The sequence below is a fragment of the Spermophilus citellus genome, assembly GCF_964194105.1.
Source record: "Spermophilus citellus genome assembly, chromosome: 3".
NCBI lineage: Eukaryota > Metazoa > Chordata > Mammalia > Rodentia > Sciuridae > Spermophilus > Spermophilus citellus.
Genome location: NC_138184.1, coordinates 193,207,448 through 193,230,022, shown reverse-complemented (window position 1 = coordinate 193,230,022; position 22,575 = coordinate 193,207,448). Strand labels below are relative to the sequence as shown.

General features: G+C 33.7%; 1 protein-coding gene across 7 annotated transcripts in view; it reads left to right on the top strand.

Moving 5' to 3' along the window:
• The window catches only part of PHF14 (PHD finger protein 14), a 604,994-nt gene that overhangs the window by 173,045 nt on the left and 409,374 nt on the right, over nucleotides 1-22,575 (top strand). For 3 of the 7 annotated variants that reach the window (XM_081283663.1, XM_081283667.1, XM_081283664.1), the window contains one exon: nucleotides 14,352-14,552. The exons of the other annotated variants lie outside the window; for them this stretch is intronic. In XM_081283663.1, coding sequence (XP_081139789.1) covers nucleotides 14,352-14,426 — 75 coding nt within the window. In that variant the 3' untranslated portion in view covers nucleotides 14,427-14,552. Of the gene's footprint in view, nucleotides 1-14,351; nucleotides 14,553-22,575 lie in introns of those variants that run through there. 7 annotated transcript variants of the gene reach the window in all.

Here is a 22,575-nt window from a genome sequence, read left to right as displayed (position 1 = left end):
AAGTCCTTTTCCACTGAGCCACAACCCCAGCCCCAAAAAGCATTATTTTACACCACACTGACAACCTTATGCAGACTAAAGGACAACTCAGGACAAACTACAATCAGAATTGCTAATCAATGGCTCATGGTGTCATTGAGGGATTATTTATTATTATAATGGGGTTCTACTTAATATCATAACTATGATTCCTTTTTTCTTTCTTTTTTATTGGTTCCTTTTAGTTATAAAATAATATTAGGATTCATTTTGATGTAATTCTAAACGCATGGAATATAATTTGTTCTAATTCAGTTCCCAGTACTTCCCCTTCCACCTTCCTCTCTCTCCTGTCCCTCCCTCTTCTTTACTGATTTGCTACTATTTATTTAGTTTTTTTTAAATATTATTATTGTCTTGTGAATGTACATGATTGTGAGATTCTCTGTGTGTCCGTTGCTTCTTTTGCCCATTTATTGCCTGGGTTATTTGGTTTTCTGGTGTCAAATTTTTTGAGTTCTTTGTACATTCTGGATATAAATGTCCTGTCTATCTGAGGAAAAGGTGCCAAAGATTTTCTCCCATTCTCTCTTCCTACTGTTAATAATTTCCTTTGCTGTGAAGAAGCTTCTTGATTTGATGCCATCCCACTTAACTGATTTTAAGAAAGCACTGTTTCAAAAGAGGATTCCTGTGGCCTACATGCATATCAGTAGTCCATAGATGATTAAAATCTTTTATAGTTACCCTGGAAAAAGGAGGAAATAGAGTTTTATTTCATTTAATACCTTCTTTCATCAAAATAGTTATTACTATTTTATAGATGAGGAAAATGAGGTCCAAAAAGATTAAGTGATTTCTTCAAAGTAGTTTTGGATAGTGTGTGTATCACAATTAGGATTTGAATCTAGGTTTGCCAGTCAGTCACCACAAATTCCAAGATTCCTTCTCTACACAATTTTGTAAAAGAAATGGCAGAAATATAAAGTCTGTCTGAATAGGAGAAATGTAAAGTCCCACCCATGAGTTATTATATAGCGTCTCTGCCTGCCTTTTCATGTTTTCTCCCACTGCTTTTCTCTCTTTCTTAGTAGGCTTCACCCAACTTACCTCCATTCTTATCTGACCAACTCCTCCTTATCCTTCAAGTCTCAATGTATTTATTAGTAATTTTTGGAGCATTGAGGACTTCCCGGAAGCTTAGAGATCTTTCTACTAAAAGACTATTATTCCTATATATTTCTTTTATTGAATGTATTATAATGTAGGCAATTTAATTCCTTGGTAGGTAGACAAAGACTGTAAGGTCCTTAAGTTGGGAACTGCATCTATCCTATATATCAGGGATTTTATCAGCACCTAGTACAGTGCCTGACACATAGTTGATGAACAATCAGGAAAAAATGGGTAGATAGGTTGCTGAATGTCTTTTTTCAAATAGGATATTTAAAAATGTTATTATATAATATTTTCTTAATAGTCTTATATCCTACATTAAGAAATATTGGGAAGTACTTACAGAAACATTAGCTGGTTGTAGAAACCATTGGTTAAATAAACACGTTTTTAGACAAGCCCTTTAAGTGATATGAGGCTTGCCAAGTAACCTGCTTTTGTGAGTCACTTAAATACATGCCAGTCATGGTATAATTTAATGCAAATAGTTTAAAACATTTCATCATTTTTTTAAGGAAAGCAAAATGGTAGCTCAGAGCTAGTCTGTGGAATTCAACATATGGAAATTTAATTGTTACTTTTGACACTGATTATAAAGTGGCAATATTGGAGAATTTTTATGTGTGATTTTCTAAAATGCTATTTTTCATTTTTCTTGAAGCAAAATTCACTTTTTAAACTGAAAAATTAATGTGCCATGGGAAATGTATTACTTGAACATCTAATGAGCTATTAATTTCTAATAAAACAATGAAGATTAATGGGTTCACTCTGGGGAAAATACCATTCAACTTGAAATAAGATATTTGAAATAATATAATCTGTGCACTTGGGAGTAAAGTTTTAAAAATTCACTTTCTAATAGGTTTATTTCTGAAAGGCATAATAGTCCTTGATGCTACATTTATCATAATAAGCATTTAAGTTACATTGAGAAATGTTTTGAAGATTTGTGATGCTAATCTTTGGACATGAGGAAGGGTATATGATTTGGATGTCATAGCCCAACTTTGTTTAGTATTAGTCATTAAAATACAAATTCTCCTTATAAATTGTTTGGCTCAATTTTCTGTATCACATGTGTATACTTTATGTACTTTATTATATACTTTCTCCATTGCATTATCATTATTTATGTACCTCTTTATCACACTACAGTATGAAATCCTCTAGGCAGTAAAACATTTTATTCATCTCTGTTATCTCCCACACCTTGCGTAGTATTTGACACACAATCATTGTTCCATTAGTTTTTATGGGAACAAGATAGGATTTGGGGAAGAGAAGTCATTTCAAGAGTTAATGTCATTTTTAAAAGATAAGGATAAAATGTTTGATATGAGCAGTGGGACAGTATCTATTCTAGACTCCTCAAAAATTAGAAAATTACTTAATCAATACAATCAATCAGGTCTGCCAGTGACACACAAAAAGAAGGCAAAATGATTCTTTAAGTATTGATTGGCTAACATTTTCAAATTACTTTAATATTTTATACCCATTTAAGCCAATCCTAGATCATATGGTACTTTTGTAGGAGGAATTTATTTGTATAAGCAAAAGTACCTCTTTTCCTCTCAGTAATTTTTGGATATCATTTTGAAGCCTCCAATTAAAGGTACTGACATGTCAATATTCATAAGACTATTTGGTACCTGAAAAAAACACAGTTGAAAAAATAAAAACCAATTATATTACTTTTTGCAATATTGCAGTTGATTCTAATGGTTCTTAAACTGCAAGAATTTTTTTAAAAAAACACATGATGATTTCATTGGTGAAACATCACCCAGTTTTGCTGAATAACAGTATACTTTTTCTCACAGTAGATGTTGATTTATAGTGTGGAGTTTGTAATGACTTATCCATGTTATAGAAATTCTGAAACCCCCTTATCCATAACTGATTACCTTGTGCATATTATTTTGGCATGTAACCTTATAGTACTTGAAACCAAAGTATACTTATTTTTAAATCCTGTAACAGATTTTTTGTTATTTGCTTGTGTTCACTTTTTATGCCCAGATAAGTTTAGATTTTAAAGGAGTTGTAAAAATAATGTAAAAACTTGTGATAAACCCTTTTCCAGCTTCTTCTTAGAGAAACAACTTACATAGCATAGAAAAATTATCAGACCTAGCCAGCCATGATGACAGTGCCTATAATATTTGGGAGGCTGAGGCAAAAGAATCGTAGATTTGAAGCAAGCCCAAGTGACTTAGCCAGACATTGTCTTAAAGGGAAAAAAAAGAAAAGAAAGAAAGCAGGTGGCAGGGCGGGGGTGGGGGACACTGGGGATGTAGCTCAGTGGTAAAGCACCCCTGGGTTTAATCCCCAGTTATCAAAAAGAAAGGAAAGAATGGAAAGGAAAAATGATAAGACCTAAGAAAGAAATCTTAGTGCAACTATTAAATAAAGTATAATTTATTGAGATTATACCAGTTTTGCCATTTGTGCCCTTTTCTTCTGGTCCATGATTCTATCTAGAATCTATTTAATATTGTTCATCATGTCTCCTGAATCTCTTCCAGTCTGTGGAGATTCCTTACTCTTTTTTTGCCCTTTATGAACCTGATATTTTTGAAGTATATTTTCTGTTATTTTGTAGAATGTCCTTCAAGTAAGCTTTAGCAAATATTTTCTCATGATTAGACTGAGTTTGTGCATTAATGAGAAGGTGACCACAGACCAGAGGTGTTATCACTTCTCAAGGTATCATATCAGGAAAATGTGATGTCAGTATGTATTATTTGTGATGTTAATCCTGATCAACCAATTAAGGTAGTGTTTTTTTGTGGCCCTGAACCCAGCTGTAGCATGTTTCTAATGGCAGTAAAGAATTTAGTTTTGGTTTGTCATATTTTTCCACTATAAAGTTATTATTTTTTTTGTTAAAGTAGTTTAAAATCATTTGAATTTGGAAGACAGATTGGGGAATTGTTTTACTTTTAAATTACTATAAAAGTAATTTAAAAGTTTAAAGAGTTTGCTGAAGAATTTGCTTTTATATTTTTGCCAATGTAATGATCAATATTTCATACATAGAATGAAGGGTTAGGTAAGGTCTTTTAGAATATTTTAACTTTAAATAGTCTATGAATTGATGACCTTAAGGAGACATAAAAGAATAAGATAGGTGTCCCATACCATATATATAGTTGCCTTCATCTTTGAATTTGTTGTAGTTTTTGAAATGAACACCTTAAGTACTGCCTCCTTAAGAAGAACATTGTATATGAAGGATATCCTAAATTGAAATAATTTATTAATTTCCTTACCAAAAATCTATTAGGTAAATATTAAATACTTATTGAATACTCACCTGTTTCTTAGTGTCAAAATTATTGATATGAAATATTTATAGTTTATCTAGTCTCAAAAATAATAATATTAGAGGAATTTTAAATATGGAGAGAGAGAGGGAAAAAAAAGAGCAAACCAGGTACAAAATAACCCTTTTCTACCACCTCCTAGTAATATTGAATTATTAACCCATGACTGAATTAATGAATTGATAAGGTCAGCGTTCTCATGATCCAATCATTTCCCAAAAGTTCCATCTTTGGTGACTGCTACATTGGAGACATAACTTCAATACATGAGTCTTTGTGGGATATTCCAGATCCAAACCATAATATTCCTCCCCTAGACCCCAAAGGTTTATGTCATACTGATAAATGCATTTAGCCTATTGCCAAGAGTCCTCAAAGTCTCATTATTTATGTACCTCTTTACCACACTAGAGCATGAACTCATCATAAGACCTTTATTCTTAGGCCCCTGCAGGTTAGCACCAGCATTGCTCAAAAGTTCGAGTCCAGTGTCACCTTTGAAACTCAAGGCAATGTAACTGAAACTCTAAGAAAACATTAAAAAGTATTTAGAATATAAAACAGGATGATGGAACAGGCACAAAGTAAATATTTCAAAAGGGAGAAATGAATAGAAAGGGATGGAACCAAAGCAAGACCAAAACCTAGAAGGGAAAATATTAAATCTTGCAGCTCCAGATCTGGTATCCAGGGCACATGGTGGTAAAATATGGGCTCCAAAGGTCTAGGCAGCTCTGCCCCTATGCATTTACCAGTGGCAAACCATGTGGCCTCTCTCTTGGGCTGGCTCTGCTTGCTGCCTACAGATTTCCCAGGCACACATTTCACATCTCTAACTTCTTGGAGCCTCTACTGCTGCCTCCTTCACTCTCACAACTTTATGTATTGACCTTTCCTACCCTGACATACACTACCTGCTATTGTAGGCCTTCCTTTGAATTTTGGATGGAAGCTTGCCTGACTCAGCATTCTTCTTACCCACTATATCAACATCATGTGGATAATGCCAGAGTCCACAGCCAGCTCAAGCAGTAGCTGGGCCCACTTGGGGCCACAGCTACATCAGCTTCTGAGTTCCCTGGGAGACAGCACATGGTTAAATGAATCCTAGGAAAACAACTTTCTAGGTGCTTCTCTATGACTAGAACACCTTGTGTTCTCAAAATCTTTCAAGTGAGCTTTCACTTTTATACCCTTAAACCTGTGATAGGTGGGTTCTGGCCAATTCCTGAGATGCCCTCAAGGCATCTTTCCTATTGTCCAGGTACAAATTAATTGATTTCTTTTTGGCATAAATCTCTTCAGCAACCATGCCTGCATGAGCCCTGACTTAAGAGTGCTCCTTTTCTGGTCAAACTTTTAATTATTTTTGCCCTTGATTTTCACATAAACCTGGCTAAAATCCATTCAGCAGTATCCATCCATGCCAGTGCCTGAATACTGTGCTGCCTTGAAATTTCTTCCACCAAATTTAGTCCATCATCTTTAAATTGAGCCTTATACAGAGTCTCAAGATGTGGACAGAATGCAGACAAGTTTTTTGTCAGAATGCAATAATGTGGTCTCTAGTACAGTTCCCAGGAGAGTCCTCATTTCTATCTGAAACCTCATTAGCAATATCTTTATTGTTCACATTCCTATCAATATTCTAGTCTTCCATTCTCACAGTAGAATTGCCTGTTAAACTCTGATTACAACATTCTAAGTCTCTCTAGTCTGTAGTTTCAAAATTTTCCAAATTCTTCCCACAAACCAGTTCCAAAGTCCTCTAAACCACATATTGAGGTGTAGTGCCAGCAATGGTCCCACTCCCAGTAGTTTTCTGTGTTAGCTTTTCATTGTGACCAAAGTACCTGGTATAAGCAACTTATGGAAGAAAAGATTTATTTTGGCTCATGGTTTCAAATGGTGTTCAGTTGGCTACATTGCTTTGGACCTAAGGTGAAGCAGAACCTCGTTGCAAAAGGGCACAGCATAGAAAGATGTTCAGCTCATGGCGGCCAGTAAACAGAGAAAGAGAAGGAGATGAGGACAAGATTACCCTTCCAGGGCATGCATGCCTCAATGATCGACTTACTCCAACTTAGGCACCACCTCCTAAAATTTCCAAGTTTCCATCACTTCCCACTAATATCATTATTATTAAATCTATGACTGAATTAATCCACTGATTAGGTCAGAACCCTCATGATCTAATCACTTCCCCAAATCCCCACTATGAACATTACTTCATTGGGGATCAAGCCTTCCATACATGATGCTTTGGGCAACATTTCAAAACCAAACGATTATGTTCATTATGAAATTTAATTTTTTTTTGCCTTTTTACATTGATATTTTTTCTATAATTGGTACTAAGTGTATACCAGCTTATCAACCTAAAAACTTCAAAAACAGGCAATATATTTTAAAACAAGGCAAAAATGTTATAAATGAAGGAAAGTAAGCACTGTAGCACCCTCTCACATAGATTTATATTATACACTTCCATTCCTATTTTCCAGATATTAGAAGTCTATAAGAGACAGAATTTTCTATCATTAAGATCCTTCACACACACACAAAAAAAGATCCTCAACAGTTATTAGATGTCAGACAAGAACTCATCATAAGACCATTATTAGCCACCTGCAGGTTAGCACCATATCATAAATACCTAAAAATCCACATTGTAAAAATTGAGTTTTATAGGAAAACCTAATTTATATTTATAGAAAAACCTAATCTTACAGAATTGGGTTTATGCTCATTAACAGGCTACCCTATCTAACACTCAATTATGCTCCATCATTTATTTCCTTTTCTTTCTTTTTATCCTGCCTTTTATGTTAGGCTTAACCTTCTAGTCAGTGATTTACATTTCCATTTAGTCTAAATTTGCCATCATAAGATGACTGTGCCAATCTTTAAGGCCTTTCTTCTCTAGGCAGGTAGATCCCTTCTTGATCCCAAATAATATGTGAGAAATTCAAAGTTTTACATTTAACTGTCCTATTTCCTTGCTCCCAAAGACTACCACAAATAAGTAAAGAGTAATAGGAGGTACTAAAGACTTAGAAAAGCAAATTTACTGCACTAGATTGGCTCCAGAATCATAAGTTGGAGAATGAAATTATTGCTCAACAAAAATTTGTTTTCATGTATTTTCATACAAGAAATTAGAAGTGTTATCACTGCCCTTTTTAAATCTTATTTTCTTTAAAATAAAGAATACATTTTGTGATATTAAGTGAACAGTGATTCCTTTGATTAACTATCTTTTGCTTGAATCAGTAAGTAGAGAAAGAAAAAGATAAAAAGTTACAAAATAGCTCCATTCTACTTAAAGATATTTGTATTTGAGGTGGATTTCACTAAACACTCCCAAGTTAATTTTATAGTATAGACCTAGAGTCTTTAATTAAATATGCAACTTATGTCATAAGAAAAAAATTGCATGCACTTTTTACAGTAGATTTAATTAAGCATTTCTTGTAAGTTCATTTCAGTATCTATCATGGCCCACTAAAGTTGGAATTCAGTTGTAAAATGGTAGATTAATTGTCTTTTGTATTGAACTAAAGAATCTCAAATATGCAAAGTCAGGAAATTTAATTGTGGTCTTCAATTGCTTATTCATTGCATTGGAAAACTGAATGCAGAAGTATAGGGAAAAGGGCCAAAGGTTGTTAAATGTAGCACATCACACACATTTTGCACTTTATACTTAATGATCCAAGTGTTTATTACTATGAAGTAAATGCACCATTTAAAGAATTATGGTGGAATTGTAAAACGTTAAAACTCTAATTAATTTTAGTCTGAAGCATGAAGTGTGCTCATTTTGCCTAAAACATTTTCATTATCATCAGTATTTTTCCAGTTATTAAGATACATTTTTTTCTTGTTGTGCAGCACTTCCATATTTTCTGTACTAAAACACAGTCTTTATACTGGTTAAGTTATATCTGATGTATGTTTTAAATGAAGAAGAGAAGTTAGTCTATGACTGTAGATTGAAACAATATATTATGTATTCCTTCTCTTCACTTGGTCAGTATTACCAACATACATATTTTTCACTAAAAGGTATATATACACACACACACTCTCACACACACACACACACACACAAACATATACACATGTACACACACACACACACACACCTAGTTGTAGAGGGACACAATACATTTGTTTTATTTTATTTTATTTTTTATGTGGTGCTGAGGATCTAACCCAGTGCTTCATGCATGCTAGGCAAGCACTCTACCACTGAGCCACAACCCCAGGCCGTACATACTCATTTTTAAATTTATTTTTCTTTCTTTCTTTCTTTTTGGTACTGAGGATTGAACAGGGGCTCTAAGCCACTTAGCACATTCTTTAGCCCTTTTTCTGTTTTATTTTGAGACAGGGTCTCAGTTGCTTAGGTTGGCCTTGAACTTGAGATCCTCCTGCCTCAGTCTCTGGGGAATATGGGCATGCACCACTGTGCTTGGCTTGTGTGTGTGTGTGTGTGTGTGTGTGTGTGTGTGTGTGTGTATTTTAAATATATATATATTTAAAATATATAATACATATATTTTTAAAGGAGCATTATTAAAGCATATAGATAATTTTGACTGTTAATATGAATTCAGTGTCAATAAATGTTGCTTCTCTAATTAGTCAAAGAAATATTTAAAATCCAAGGAAATATTTTAAGAAAAAAGAAACATTTTAAGCTAGTGCTTATCTGCGCCATTGTACTTTATTTTACTGTTGTAGCACCAACAAGGGAGGTTGGTAAAGTAACAGCAACTAATTTCATTTTCTTTGTAAGCGTAGGTTCCATTATTCTTATTTATTTCTGAATAGTTTATGTGATCTAGTTATAAAGGAACTTCATATCAGAAAACATGTTTCTCATTTGTGAAACTAACCCAGGATTACAGTAGAAAAGTAAGAAAATACAGAAAAGGACAAACAATAAAATAAAAATCAATAACATTATCATTATGAACGTTGTAGGTACTTAGGAAAAGAATTTTATGTAGAAATATGGAAAGCAAACAGTTGTTTTGGCTGCATATTTCAGGGAAGGTGCCAGTACTTTGGATTTTTTCTTGTAAAATCTGTACCCATACATCTTACTTTATTTGAATTTAAAAAACATTCATTAAGTAGCCATGTTTATTTGTGTTTTTTAGTCTTTTTATTTTGAAATAATTTTAAACTTACAGGAAAGTTATAAAAAATAATACAAGGGTTCCATTTGCTCTTCATCCAGTTTCCTATAGTATTACCATCTTAACCTATAGTGTTACCATCTTAAATACACATTGCACTATTACTAGCACCAGAAAATTAACATCAAAATGATTCTGTTAACTACTTTATGGACCATATTCAAATTTTACAAGATTTCACACTGGTTTTTCTTTTTATGGTCCAGGATCCACATTGCATTTAGTCTTTGTTTTCTCAGTCTCCTCCAGTTTGTGATAGTAACAAGTTTTGTCATTAATGACCTTGACACTTGTGGAGACTACTGTTCAATTATTTTGTAGAGTGTTTATCTGATATTTTCTCATGATTAGTTTGATTTACATATTATGGGAATGATACTACAGACAAGTGATACTACTATAGTGATTTGCTCTTTTTTAGCCAGGGGTTTAATGTTAATATGTATTTTTGATGATGTTTTAATCTTGAACACGTGGTTAAAGGGGTTGTTTTAGTCAGCTTTTTCACTATTGTGTACAAAAGATTCAAAAAGAACAATTTTAGAAGAGGAGAAGTTTACTGGGGGCCTATAGTTTCAGAGGTCTCAGTCCATAGACAGCCAGCTCCAGAGGTCTCAGTCTCTAGGCAGCCAGCTCCATTGCTCTGGGCCCAGGGTGTGACAGAACATCATGGTGGAAGAGTGTGGTAGAGGAAAGCAGCTCAGGACATGACCACCAGAAAAGAGAAAGGTGGGGGTAGAGGGCACACTGACTTCTCTCAACCAGGAGAAAATATATATGTATCAAAAGCATAACCCAGTGACCTACATCCTCCAGCCACACCCTACCTGCCCACAGTTACCACCCAGTTAATCCCATCAGGGGATTAATTCACTGATGAATTAAGGTTCATAACCCAATCATTTCACCCCTAACCTTCCTTATATTGTTTCACACATGAGTTTTTTGGGGACACCTCCTATCCAAATTATAATAGTGGTGTTTCCGGGTTTCTTGACTGTAAAGGCACTATATAGCCAGTTTTAAAGATGTAAAGAAGCAACAAGGATTGTTGTTCCTTTGTATAACTTTAAAAAGAAATCATTTAAAATGTGGCAGTTTACAAGGTAAATAGTCATGTGTAATTGAAGACTATAATTTGAGACTACATATTACCTGAGCAGTAGAAATTCCAGATGCCAAAATAATTGACCATTGCTTGGAGTTGGCTTCCTCTTTTTTTTTTTTTTAAATATATATAATTTTTAGGTGTAGTTGGACACAATGCCTTTATTTTATTTATTTATTTTTATGTGGTGCTGAGGATAGAACCCAGGGCCTCATGTGCTAGGCAAGTGCTCTAATGCTACAACCCCAGTCCCTAGTTTCCTCTTAAGAGAAAGGAAAAGGATAGAGAGGTTCTATAAATTGGCATCAATTCTTTGAATTTTTATTACAGTGGAATCATATTTGTGTAAATTAAAAATAGAGGGACTCAATTCCAATTTGATGGTATAAGCCGAATAACATTTAAACAAAATCTTGCAAATTTTATTCAGTGTTAAAAGGGATTTAGCTTAGATAAACATGGCAGTGATTTTTACCTATTTCTCTGTTAAAATTATTCTTTTAGTCTCATACTGCCACCTGGAGTATTAGACCATTATTACATCTTCCCTGTATGCCTAGAAATGACCGTTCCCTTTACCACAATTCTGTCCAAGTGAAGAGAGGGAAGGCTAAAGGACCAGCTTTAGTTTAGTTATTTGGTGTTACTGCTGTATTGTGAGTGTGCATTCCTGAAATTCCACATATAACTAGCAGATCTGTAACGAGTTTGTTGCAATCAGCATGTTTTGGGGAGTATGAATTAACAAGCTGAAACATTAAGAGGTAAGCCTGTCTGCCTTCAGTACCCTCAAAGGGTATGTTTTCTTGCTGGTTGTTTCAGAACACATTGTGAAACAAATGTCAAACTTGTCAGGGCTGTCACTAAGAAAATGATCCGTGTAGCAAGGGTCTTCTTTTGTTGTGAAACAAACAGATGTCTTATTTCAGCAAAGAGTGAAAAAATCCTGCCATCTATCAGAAAAAAAATTTTGCTTGCTTTAATATCCAGCAGTAAAGAAATGCTTTGGTTAAAAAACTGCCTTTATTTGCAGTTTTATTTATTATACAGTCATTTATCAATGGTAGTTGTAGTTGACTTGCTACCTTAACTACCTTAATGATTTGTTAATCTTAAACTGCATTTAAAGTTCTTATCAAAATTGACCTACAATATTAAATATACAAATCAGCACAATTCCAAAAATAAATTCTTCAGGAGCTTTGTTGGATCAAATTCTAATGCTTTTATTTCCAGTAAAACCTTACTATTATTTTGATGATGTTATACCATGGCAATTTTAATGCTAGCAGTTAGAGTTGATCGTCTTTTCCTCCCCTCCATAATTCTTTTTTTCATCTAGATCACAGCTATCTTTGTGTAAAAGAAGAAACAGATTGGCACTTATGGGTTATGCAAGTGATTTAAAAATATTAAAGGTAAAATATTTAGAAACAAATACTCAATGTAAAGAACTGTGCATAACAGTAATGATCTGTCCTAAAGAGGAGCTGTGCTAGAGGAGAAAAGCATTTATGAAATATACTTTATTACTAAGAAAAATTCAACAACAAAAATATTAACATTATATTAAGAATGTCAATTTACTGATGTATGTTCATATATCTTATCCATATATTAAACCATAGTGGAAGTTGCAAAATTTTATTTCATGTAACAGTGTGGTCCTACAGTTTGTATTCATAGTTAAATAGGAAGCAAAGTGTAGATAATTCCCTGTTCTCAGGTTTATAGGCAAGCCTTTACATTTCTATTCTGGGCTAGGGTAGCACTCAGGGTTCCTGTTTTTTTCATGTTTCTGCTTTCAGTGCTGTCACATATCAAGAGTGCTGGAAGTATGACTATAGGATAAGGAACAATACTGAGGTTTTTCCAAATTACATGTTGTTCAGGCAGACCTTTTATACTTTATTTTACTCCATTGTTTCACATAGTTCAGAAATCATTAATTGGATTACATCTGTATACTCACAGTTCCCTGTAATATGGTAGAAGTTCCAGATAAAAAAAGATGAAATCTTGCCTCAAAGAAGATCTCCACAAATTCAGTGGACCTAACAAAAAAGTCTTGCCACCATTACCTGTTGGCTTAACACGGACAGTGTCTCATTGTGGTCTCTAGGAACTTGTATCTAAAAGTGGAGCCCACCTATTCATGAGTGAATCTTCAAGACTCAATTGAGCATAGTGTAATGTCTCTACTCACTAGAGATATTGCGGGGGGAAAGTTAAATGACACACAGTAGCTCTTATGCTTGGAAAAATACATAAAGTAACATTGCTAAAATGATATTCAGAACCTCAGCCCTCTTTTCTCATATCTGTAATGATTAGATTGGTTCATAATATTTATAAATTTTTCTCCTTTCCTGATGTTGGCAAAGTCAAAAATCACAGATGCTTTTGAGTTTAGAGAAACAACATGTATAAAGGAAGCTTTCTTTAACTTATTATAGGCAAAGGTTATAGCTTGCCGTGTGTGTGTGTGTGTGTGTGTGTGTGTGTGTATTATATAATACACACACGTATATAATTGGGGTGTGTGTATGTGTATGTAATTGAGGTATATACCTCAATTGTATTTACTTACTAAAGTCAGTTCACAAAGAAGATAGACAGGATTATGTATTTGGTACCAACATTATTGCATAGTATCTAGAGAAACCTAAGAAATCACTGCTGGTGATTTAATTAATTAAATACCTTTTATTTACCTTTTATTTCAGTTAATGAAAATGAAAAATCTTAAATGATAAATCAGTAGTAGTAGGAAAGCAGCAACGCTTTGTACTTGGTATTGTTGAAGGAATATGTATAATGAGATGGGTAACAAATTGTAAGATGAAATATTTTTCCAGACTGTCATTATTTATACTTTGAAGGTCACCATTTAATATTAAACACAAGATGCATTTCATTGCTGAGGTAGCAGACATTATGATGTCACTTCATTTATTCACCTTGTTCCATAGGAACCTGATGTGAATTATGAGGCTACCACTTAGAATTGAAACTGTAGAAGATTGTAAGCATTCTACAGCATGACATGCCCATGTTTCCTATTTTAGACCTGACTGATCTTCAGATAACATATGGTGGTACAAGTAATTGGAAAATTGACAGACCTGTCAAGAAAGTATGCTAGATGGGACCAAAATGCCATGCTGGAGCACATAAAGTGTCTTAGAAGTTAAATTTATTGTTTTTTATCAAAGAGTGAAGTAAAAATATCTGGTTCACCCCCTACAAAGAACACTTTTTAGTAGCAGGTGTTTTCAAAAGTACTTCTTGGGGTATTGATAAAATTGGTTGCTTTTAAAAAGATATAAGAAAATTTTAGTCAATGCATAATATAAAACAGCTCATACTATAATTATTTAAATGTTATATAATCTTACCCTGTATGGTTATAATCTTTTCCTGAGGATTTCTGGAATCACAATAGTTCATACTCCTGCAGATGTAGTGCAATTATTTGCATTAAGTATAACTGGAAAAAATGCCCTAAAGTTTACATTTTAATGTTTTCTAAAATTTATTTCACAGGAAGATGAAAATGAAGCTGAACGAAAAAATGTATCTCAGGATCTCAGCATGGAACAGAAAAATCCAAAGAAATAAAGGATTTTCTGTAGTGTTTTGAAAAGTTTGCAACTTATGTAGTAGCAGATAAAATTTCTAATTGTAAAATGTTAAATTGTAAAATCTAATTTGCAAAATGTTCTCAATAAAGTTGTTGAAATAGGAGCTCGTATTTGGAATTTTGTATGTGTTTTAGATCAATTCAACTTTGATTGAAAACTTGAACCTTTGGAATGTTTGTATTTTATTTTATTGCAGTGCTTGGCATTGAAACCAAAGCCTTGACACATGCTAGACAAATGCTTTTCCACTGAGCTACATGTAGCCCAGCCCTGGAATGTTTTGTTTTAAACTTTATTTTATTTATTTTTGTATGCGGTACTGAGGATTTAACCCAGTGCCTCACATGTGCTAGGCAAGCACTCTCCAGTGAGCCGCAACCCCAGCCCCACTGGAATGTTTTTAAAAGGAGGAAAATTCTCAACTGAAATTTGAGAATAGAGATAGGATTTTCTTTTATCTGAAGCCAAAGTGTTAACACACCTAGATGACCTAAAAGAAAACTCTTAAGAGACTTTTTTTCTTATTAGTCTCTGTCATCTTCAAGGCCTTACCAGAATTCCAATTATCAATTTAAAAAAAAAAAGAACAGAAATTGCTTACACATGAAAATACTTAAAACCAAACAGTGTTTGAATGGATGAAATATCATTTTCTAATTTTATAAACCTGTGTATCACATGATATTCTAGAATTACAGGAAAGGATGAAAAAGAATGATAAATTAACATCATGTATGGCAGAAGTAGTGCCATGATTTTTTTTTAAATCTATTTTGGCGGGGGGGGGGGGGGGTTGTCTTTTTGGAACTGGGGGTCTAACCCAGGGCTTTGTGAATGCAAGGCAGATGCTTTGCCACTGAGCTACATCCCAGCCCATGATTTTTAACTTATAAAAATATTAAGGAACTACTATGTGCATGAACCTATAATTTTTTCTCAGACATTTCAAGAATTCCATGTTCAAGTATTTCTATATATGTTCCCTTGGCTTAGGAATTTCCCCCAAATTCCTCTGATCCTTATCTTTCTTAAAGTTCTTAGTAACCAGCCATTTTATTCTTTCTAGTTACTAGGCTGTCATTTGCCAGCTACAGCAGGAGCAATTAATCTACTTGTTACTTGCAGAGCCAAATGTTTTTGGCAGATGTCTCTGATTATCTAAGGCAGAATTTCTTAAAATGAGAGGCAGGACTTTGGAAGGCTTATAAGAGAACCAGCTTACAGCTTTCTCCTTGGGAAAATGGAGTCAATACATTTGCCCTGGAGCCATATTTTCATCACATGCCTCTGAAAAGCTCCATAAATGTGTAGCAGTAAGACATGTTTGCTACTGTGATACAGTAGGCTGACAGGGAAAAAGAAAACAAAACTGCAAGTAGGCAAAACGGGAAATTCATTGAAGGATACTCTCTAAACCTAGATACAGAGATCAGGAAAGCAGCTATGGCCACAGAAGAGACTCCCTGAATGAATTTTGGAGCAAAGACTTTGAGCCAAAGAAAATGCTGAGTAAGCAGTTTGTACTCCACAGGGGTCGGGTGGGGGGAATAGGGAGTAGCTTTGCATTATTGCAAATGCAGAAATTAATTTGACATTTTTCCCCACATCGACCTATTTTGCAACACCCATTTACAAAGATAAGTATTATATCAGTAATGTCATTTTTTAAAAGAAGCAATAATAAATGATTCATATCATAGCATCATTATGTTACAGGTACTATGCTGAGTGTTTAGCATGTATTATGCCATATGCCAAATAATTGTCCCTGTCGACAAATTGATACTATTGCTTTTCCCAATTTAACAATAAGTCTGAGGCTTAGATAGGGGGAATAAATTATCCAATGTTATATAATTTGTTGTGTAATTTTATATAATTTAATTGACAAAGCAAGAGTTCAAATCCACTCAGCCCATAACATTACAATTAATAATTTTGTAATACTTATTAGTATCATATTTTTTTTTCATCTACTATCTTCTCTAAAAATGCAATCTTAATTTAATTCATCACCTGCTGCCTCTCTCCTTTAATTAATTTTCTTTGCTATACTTTAACTTATTTTAAATACTTTGGTTTAAATGAAATAAATGAAACCATTATAACTTAATCTTCTATCTGCTCCCCCAAAATGAAAATCTTGCATGTAATGGAGCAAGTTTGAAAGCACCCATTGCCTATGATTTTTTGAGAAATCTTTGGCCCTAATTGTTTCATTTGTTCAGTTATTAGTGTTCCTTTTGATGTATGCAGGCATTTTTAAGTATTTATATGTAAATGATATCTTTAACCATTTAAAACCCTTTAAGTGGTCTTTTATGAAAAGCTTTTCAATATGCATACCCTTGTTTTAGGATAAAGTGGAATTGCCTTAGACTTCCTTTAGGAAAAAATTATGTATGAATTACTTAAATTTTTAAGGTTCATACCTTCATGTTCTTTGTACACATATATATGAAAGACTATACTTTCAGGGATCATTTCTATAGTTTGTTACTGTCTGCACATATAGGAGTCTTTTGATGCTGCAAGTTTATTATGTGACTGTCATTAAACCGGTCATTTTATTTAAATCAGATTATCATATTATTGATTTTCTATATTAAATAGAATGTTACATTTTAGCTTAGGCTGTCAAAATGAAAAACCCAAGGCTGAAAACAGAATCTACTTTCTCCCAATTAAGGAATCTAGAAGTTTTAGATCAAAGTTAGAAGAGCTCAGTTTCTGGTGTGTGTTCTTCCCGCTTGCAGAAGATCTTCCCCCTGCATTCTATCAGGGCCTTTCCTTTGTGTATGCACATCAGAGAGATAGGGCACCAATGTGTGAGCAATCTGGTATCTTCTTAGAGAGACACTAATCCTATTGAATTAGGCTTCAACATCAATTAGAGAATTAGGGCTTCAACATGAATCTGAGAACCGGAGGGGACACAATTAGTCTGTTATGCATTTAAATAAAACCCAAGTACCTCTGTTGCAGCAATTCTGAGCTGTGTTTAGGAGCACTGGAGCAAAGTCCCACAGATATATTTCTGGTGATGTAGATTATATATGCTCAGGGAAAGTCCTTATAAAGGTTAATAATTGGAGTATAATCTATAAATTGATATCTAAAAAAGAAAATAAACTCCTATACAATTAAATGTACCTGCTTGGTTATCCTTTCATCCTTATTATTTGGCTCATTTCTTGGCCCATAGTAGGTGTAAGCAACACTGCCACTAAAATAAGACTGGAACCAAAAATGTGGAATGTCTGAAGATTAAGAATTCCTTTATGCTTCATGTTGCTTGCATAATCCACCCACAGAAACAAATTGTATTCTCTTGATGTTAGCTGTTGAACTGCATTTCTTCATATCTTTTAAGAATTTTAAAATAAAACAACTTGTAATGTGTATTTGTCTCTATCACATTTAGGAACAGCATTGTTTATTATATTCAAGATTATATTATTTCCTCAGGTCTAGGGAATGAACAACAGATGCAAAAAAAGGTGTTGCACTGCATTGCTGTCAGATGGAAACTGCTGGACACTAGGATGCCCAAGTTCATAAATTCATTCCACAAAACAGATGGGACCACCTATGTGCCACACACTGTTTATCACAGGATCTGATGACAAACATACTCCCTCTGCAGTTACTGTCTTGACATCCTTAATAATTTTTCAATAAGAGGTCTCATAATTGTATTTTGCAGTGGGCTTGTAAAACAAGATAGCAGATACTACTGTGGTATTACTTTTCCCTTTTAATTCTGTTGGAGTATAATTGACATAAAATACACCTATTTAAAATATGCAGTTCAATAAATTTGAACATGTATATATCCATATACCCTCCAGTCTAATAAAGATACAAGAGTATTTCCATCACTCTAAAAAGTTCTTTCTTACCATTGCTATCATACACCCCATTAAAGTCACTGATCCACCTTCTCTTTTGCCTGTTCTAAAATTTCACACAAATGGACTCATGTCATACATATCTTTTGTGTCTGGCTTCTCTCACTCAGCGTAATGTTTTGAGATTCACCCAGATAAATGTATAAATCTAAGTTTTTCCTTTTTATTGCTGAGTACTTTTTCTTCATATGAATATACCACAATTTGTATATCCCTTCAGCTATTAATGGACATCAGTCAGACAATAGAAGATATATGAAATAACCAAATGAAAATCTCATTAGTCATTGGGAAAAGGCAAAACAATGAGTTACTACTCTATATCCTAAAATGTCAGTAATATTTTATTGTAGCCCTTAGCCACAAGTAGCTGTTGAACACTTGATATAGGACAAGACCAAATTGATATGCTGTAAGCATAAAATACATCCCAGACTTGCAGATGTTGTACAAAATAAAGAACACAAAATATCTCAATTTCTATTCCAATGACATGTTAAAATAATAATTTGAATAAATAATAGTTTGAATTTTATTAGATAAAATACATTACTAAAAATTTCAACTATTTTTACTTTATTCTAAGTTGTGGCTACTAGAAAATTTCAGTTTACATTTTTGGCTCCTATTGTATTTCTACTGGTCCCATCTCCTGGGTTATAATTTGAAGTTTGAGAATGGAATGTTAGGTTACAAAGCAACTAGAACTCTCTTGTATTGTTGGTAAAAAGAATAAAATAAAATAGTACATCATGTTGCAAAAGAATTTGGGGATTTCTTATGAAGTTGAACACACTCTTAGGATATTACCCAGTAATGTTGCAGGTAGATATTTACACAAAACAAATGAAACATGCCTATATAGAGATTTGTATTTGTTTACAGAGATGAATTCATTTTTAATGGCTTCATAATAGCCCCAAACTGGAGCCAATTAACTTTTTTTTTTTAAGTTAAAATCACACTTTATACTGGTGGTTGTTCTTTTCAGGAACCATTTGTTACACTAAGCTGTGTAACATTTACAGAATATGTATTAACTATAATGCACTAATAAAAACCAAAGATGCTAACAAAAGATTTAAAAGAAAACATAAAAACTTTTCAAATCTTGACATTCAGAAATGGTGGTGTTATACATTATTTGAAAATAGTCAATGTAGTTAAAGCTTTTTAATGATTTTATGTTCAATTTGAATAATGTTTTTGAGGGATCTTTTTAGTTAAAAATACATTTAAACCCAACTTTAAGACTAAATCATGGCTCTATCTTCTGGTTAATTCTACCCATTTTCCCTTGGATTGAAAAGATTAAATGAGAGAAAAGCAAAGATGTGCACACAGTTGCTCCAATTTTAGATGTCTGCAAATTGCTTGGAGTTTTATTTCCACAAAAACCATACCAAATACAACATAATCTTTCCAGGGTATAGTGATTTTTTTATTTGCAAATTTCTGATCATTCAGATGCAATGGGGTGAGTCTAGGTAGTTTGTTTCTCTAATACTTTTTCGGAAAATGGTAATAATACTCTTATTACTCAGTTAACATTTATATTTTTTTTGTAAAATAATCACTAATGATTTTCCTCTAGGCTTAAGCAGTTGGAAACATTTGATATATTTGTACTCTCCACATTAATTATAATTTGTCTTGTTTTTCTCAGATGTAACAAACTGTCGCTCTCTAAATTGAATATATACAAACAAGAGACTTTTTCCTATAAATGCATCATTCACATAGCTACATCAGGTTTATTTCAAAGCTTATTGAGAAAGAAGAAATAAGTTCCATTAATAGCTTTGACATTTCCCCAGTGCCTTGGGTTCCTGAGGCCATCACACATTTCTATTGGTTGTGTGCTAACACTGCTTGGGACTGAAGCAACTTACACCTGGTATTAGGCTAAATAAGATTCACTATGAATAGTGAAAGTTGATTAGAAAACTATTCCATTTCACATTACCTCAAGAAAATAATTTTTGCATAGCCATGAATAAACAAATTTTATCCCCATCCCAGACTATCCTGAACAATCATAGCAGGTAATAAACATCTCCCTGTGGTGAATTCAATGTGGAATCCACAGCTTTGTTATCCAGAGGAGAAGTTAAGTGCTAACAGTAACAGCATGAAAACACAGACAACAATGGTATAATTCTGATTTGTTTTAGAAAAACTATTAATTTCCTGGTTACGAAGCCAAGTAAAAACAACCCTTTAAAACTGGTGAGCCATGGAAGCCATTTTCCTTAAGGGTTTTAAATTAGGGAACAGACTCATGAAATTTATAGCTTTGATGAGATATTCTTTTGCCTACAGTCAAGATGAGAGCTAGATCATTGGTTTCCCAGCATGATACCTATGTGTTCTTGTTCACACTAGATTTCATTGGGCTCATAATAACACAGCCAATATCACATTAATGTTTTGCCTCTTAGTTTACGTCTTTCATTTACACCTACAACATGCTAAATATCTCATTGTAGAGAATAAGTCACACTCTAGCTGTCTACAGTCAGTGATGTTGAAAAAAATCAGTATTTCATTCTCATGTCATTCAAGCTAAAGTGGAAGGATGTGGCTTATACAAACAATAGATAATTGAATCAGATGTATGTATAAATGGGAATATGATAACCCTGCTGGTTGATATAAGAGGAACAGAAAATATGGATCTTCCTGATTACGTTAATTCCAACCATTACCCTTTTTTTAAAACAGTTTAATGCTGGGGCTGGGGCTGTAGTTCAGTGGCAGAGCGCTTGCCTAGCATATGTGAGACACTGGGTTTGATCCTCAACACCAGATATAAATAAACAAAAACAAAGGTTCACCCATAACTAAATATATATTTTAAAAAAAAACAGTTTAACAGATGCAAATTTTTTTTTCCTGGTGGTGGTGGGGATTGAACCCAGGGGTGCTAAATCACTGAGCCATATACCCAGCCCTTTCTGTATTTTGTTTAGTGACAGAATCTCACTGAGTTGCTTAGGGCCCCGTCCCTAAGTGGCTAAGGCTGATTTTCCACTCTCATTTCTCCTGCCTCAGCCTTCCAAGCCTCTGGGGTTACAGGTTTGTGCCACTGCACCCAGATTATTGTTGCTTTTAAAGGTAAGCAATTTCAGAGCATTCAGATTTCAGGGCAATGAGACAATTTATTAATAGCATCTAATGACCAACAGGGTGTCACTGCTGGAACCTGTCATTCTGTGTTCCATGATGAAATAACATGCTAAAGAGCTCTGATGAAGGAAACCTGCAATTGACAAATATCATTATGTTTTTTTTTAAAGAGAGAGATAAAGAGAATTTTTTAGTATTTTTCAGTTTTCGGTGGACACAACATCTTTATTTTTATGTGGTGCTGACGATCAAACCCAGCGCCCGGTGCATGCCAGGCGAGCGCGTTACCGCTTAAGCCACATCCCCAGCCCCTATCATTATGTTTTGATACTAGGCAATGAAATTCTGTGATTAAGGAATCTAGTTCTATAATCTGCATCCTTAAATTTGTGCAAAGGTATTTTGTTTGAAGGTATTCTCTTTGAAGGTATTTTATCTGTACACTTAATGATCTCTCTACCATTTATTTTTAACATTTTCAGGTATGCCCAAGTTTAGAGAGATGAGTATAACAAATTCCTGTGTAGTCAAAAATGAGATGCACCAATTACTAATATTTTTGTCATGTTTATTTTATTTAACCCTTTTTCTCTCTCTCTGCTAAATTATCTTAAAGCAGATCCCAGACTGCTATACTTGTTAACATGTTTTTCTACTCTCAAGTTCATTTGTGATTGGATATGCTTGATGTATGCATATTTTTCTATGACAGATGCAGATTTTGTTTTGTTTTTTAATAATGTGTGACAGTAGGTTAATATGTTAATGAAAGATTGGATGACAATATATTCTGCCTCATGCATTTCAGACTACATTTTTAGTGAGATTCAAAAGAAGATATGTGTTTCAATTTTTTTTTAATGATGATGATATAAGAACCAGAAATTACTCAGGCTCTTAGTTCATATTTGCATTTTTGCACCTTAGGCAGAAAAATAGAACTAATCAGAGCTGCAAATCATAAAGGAGAACACATTTCAATGCTCCAGAGCATTGTTGAACCAAGATATCTTTCTGATTATACTAACAAGGGACAAAACTGGTACATTCAGCAATGCCTTCAAAAATGTTATCTTGTTAGCAAAA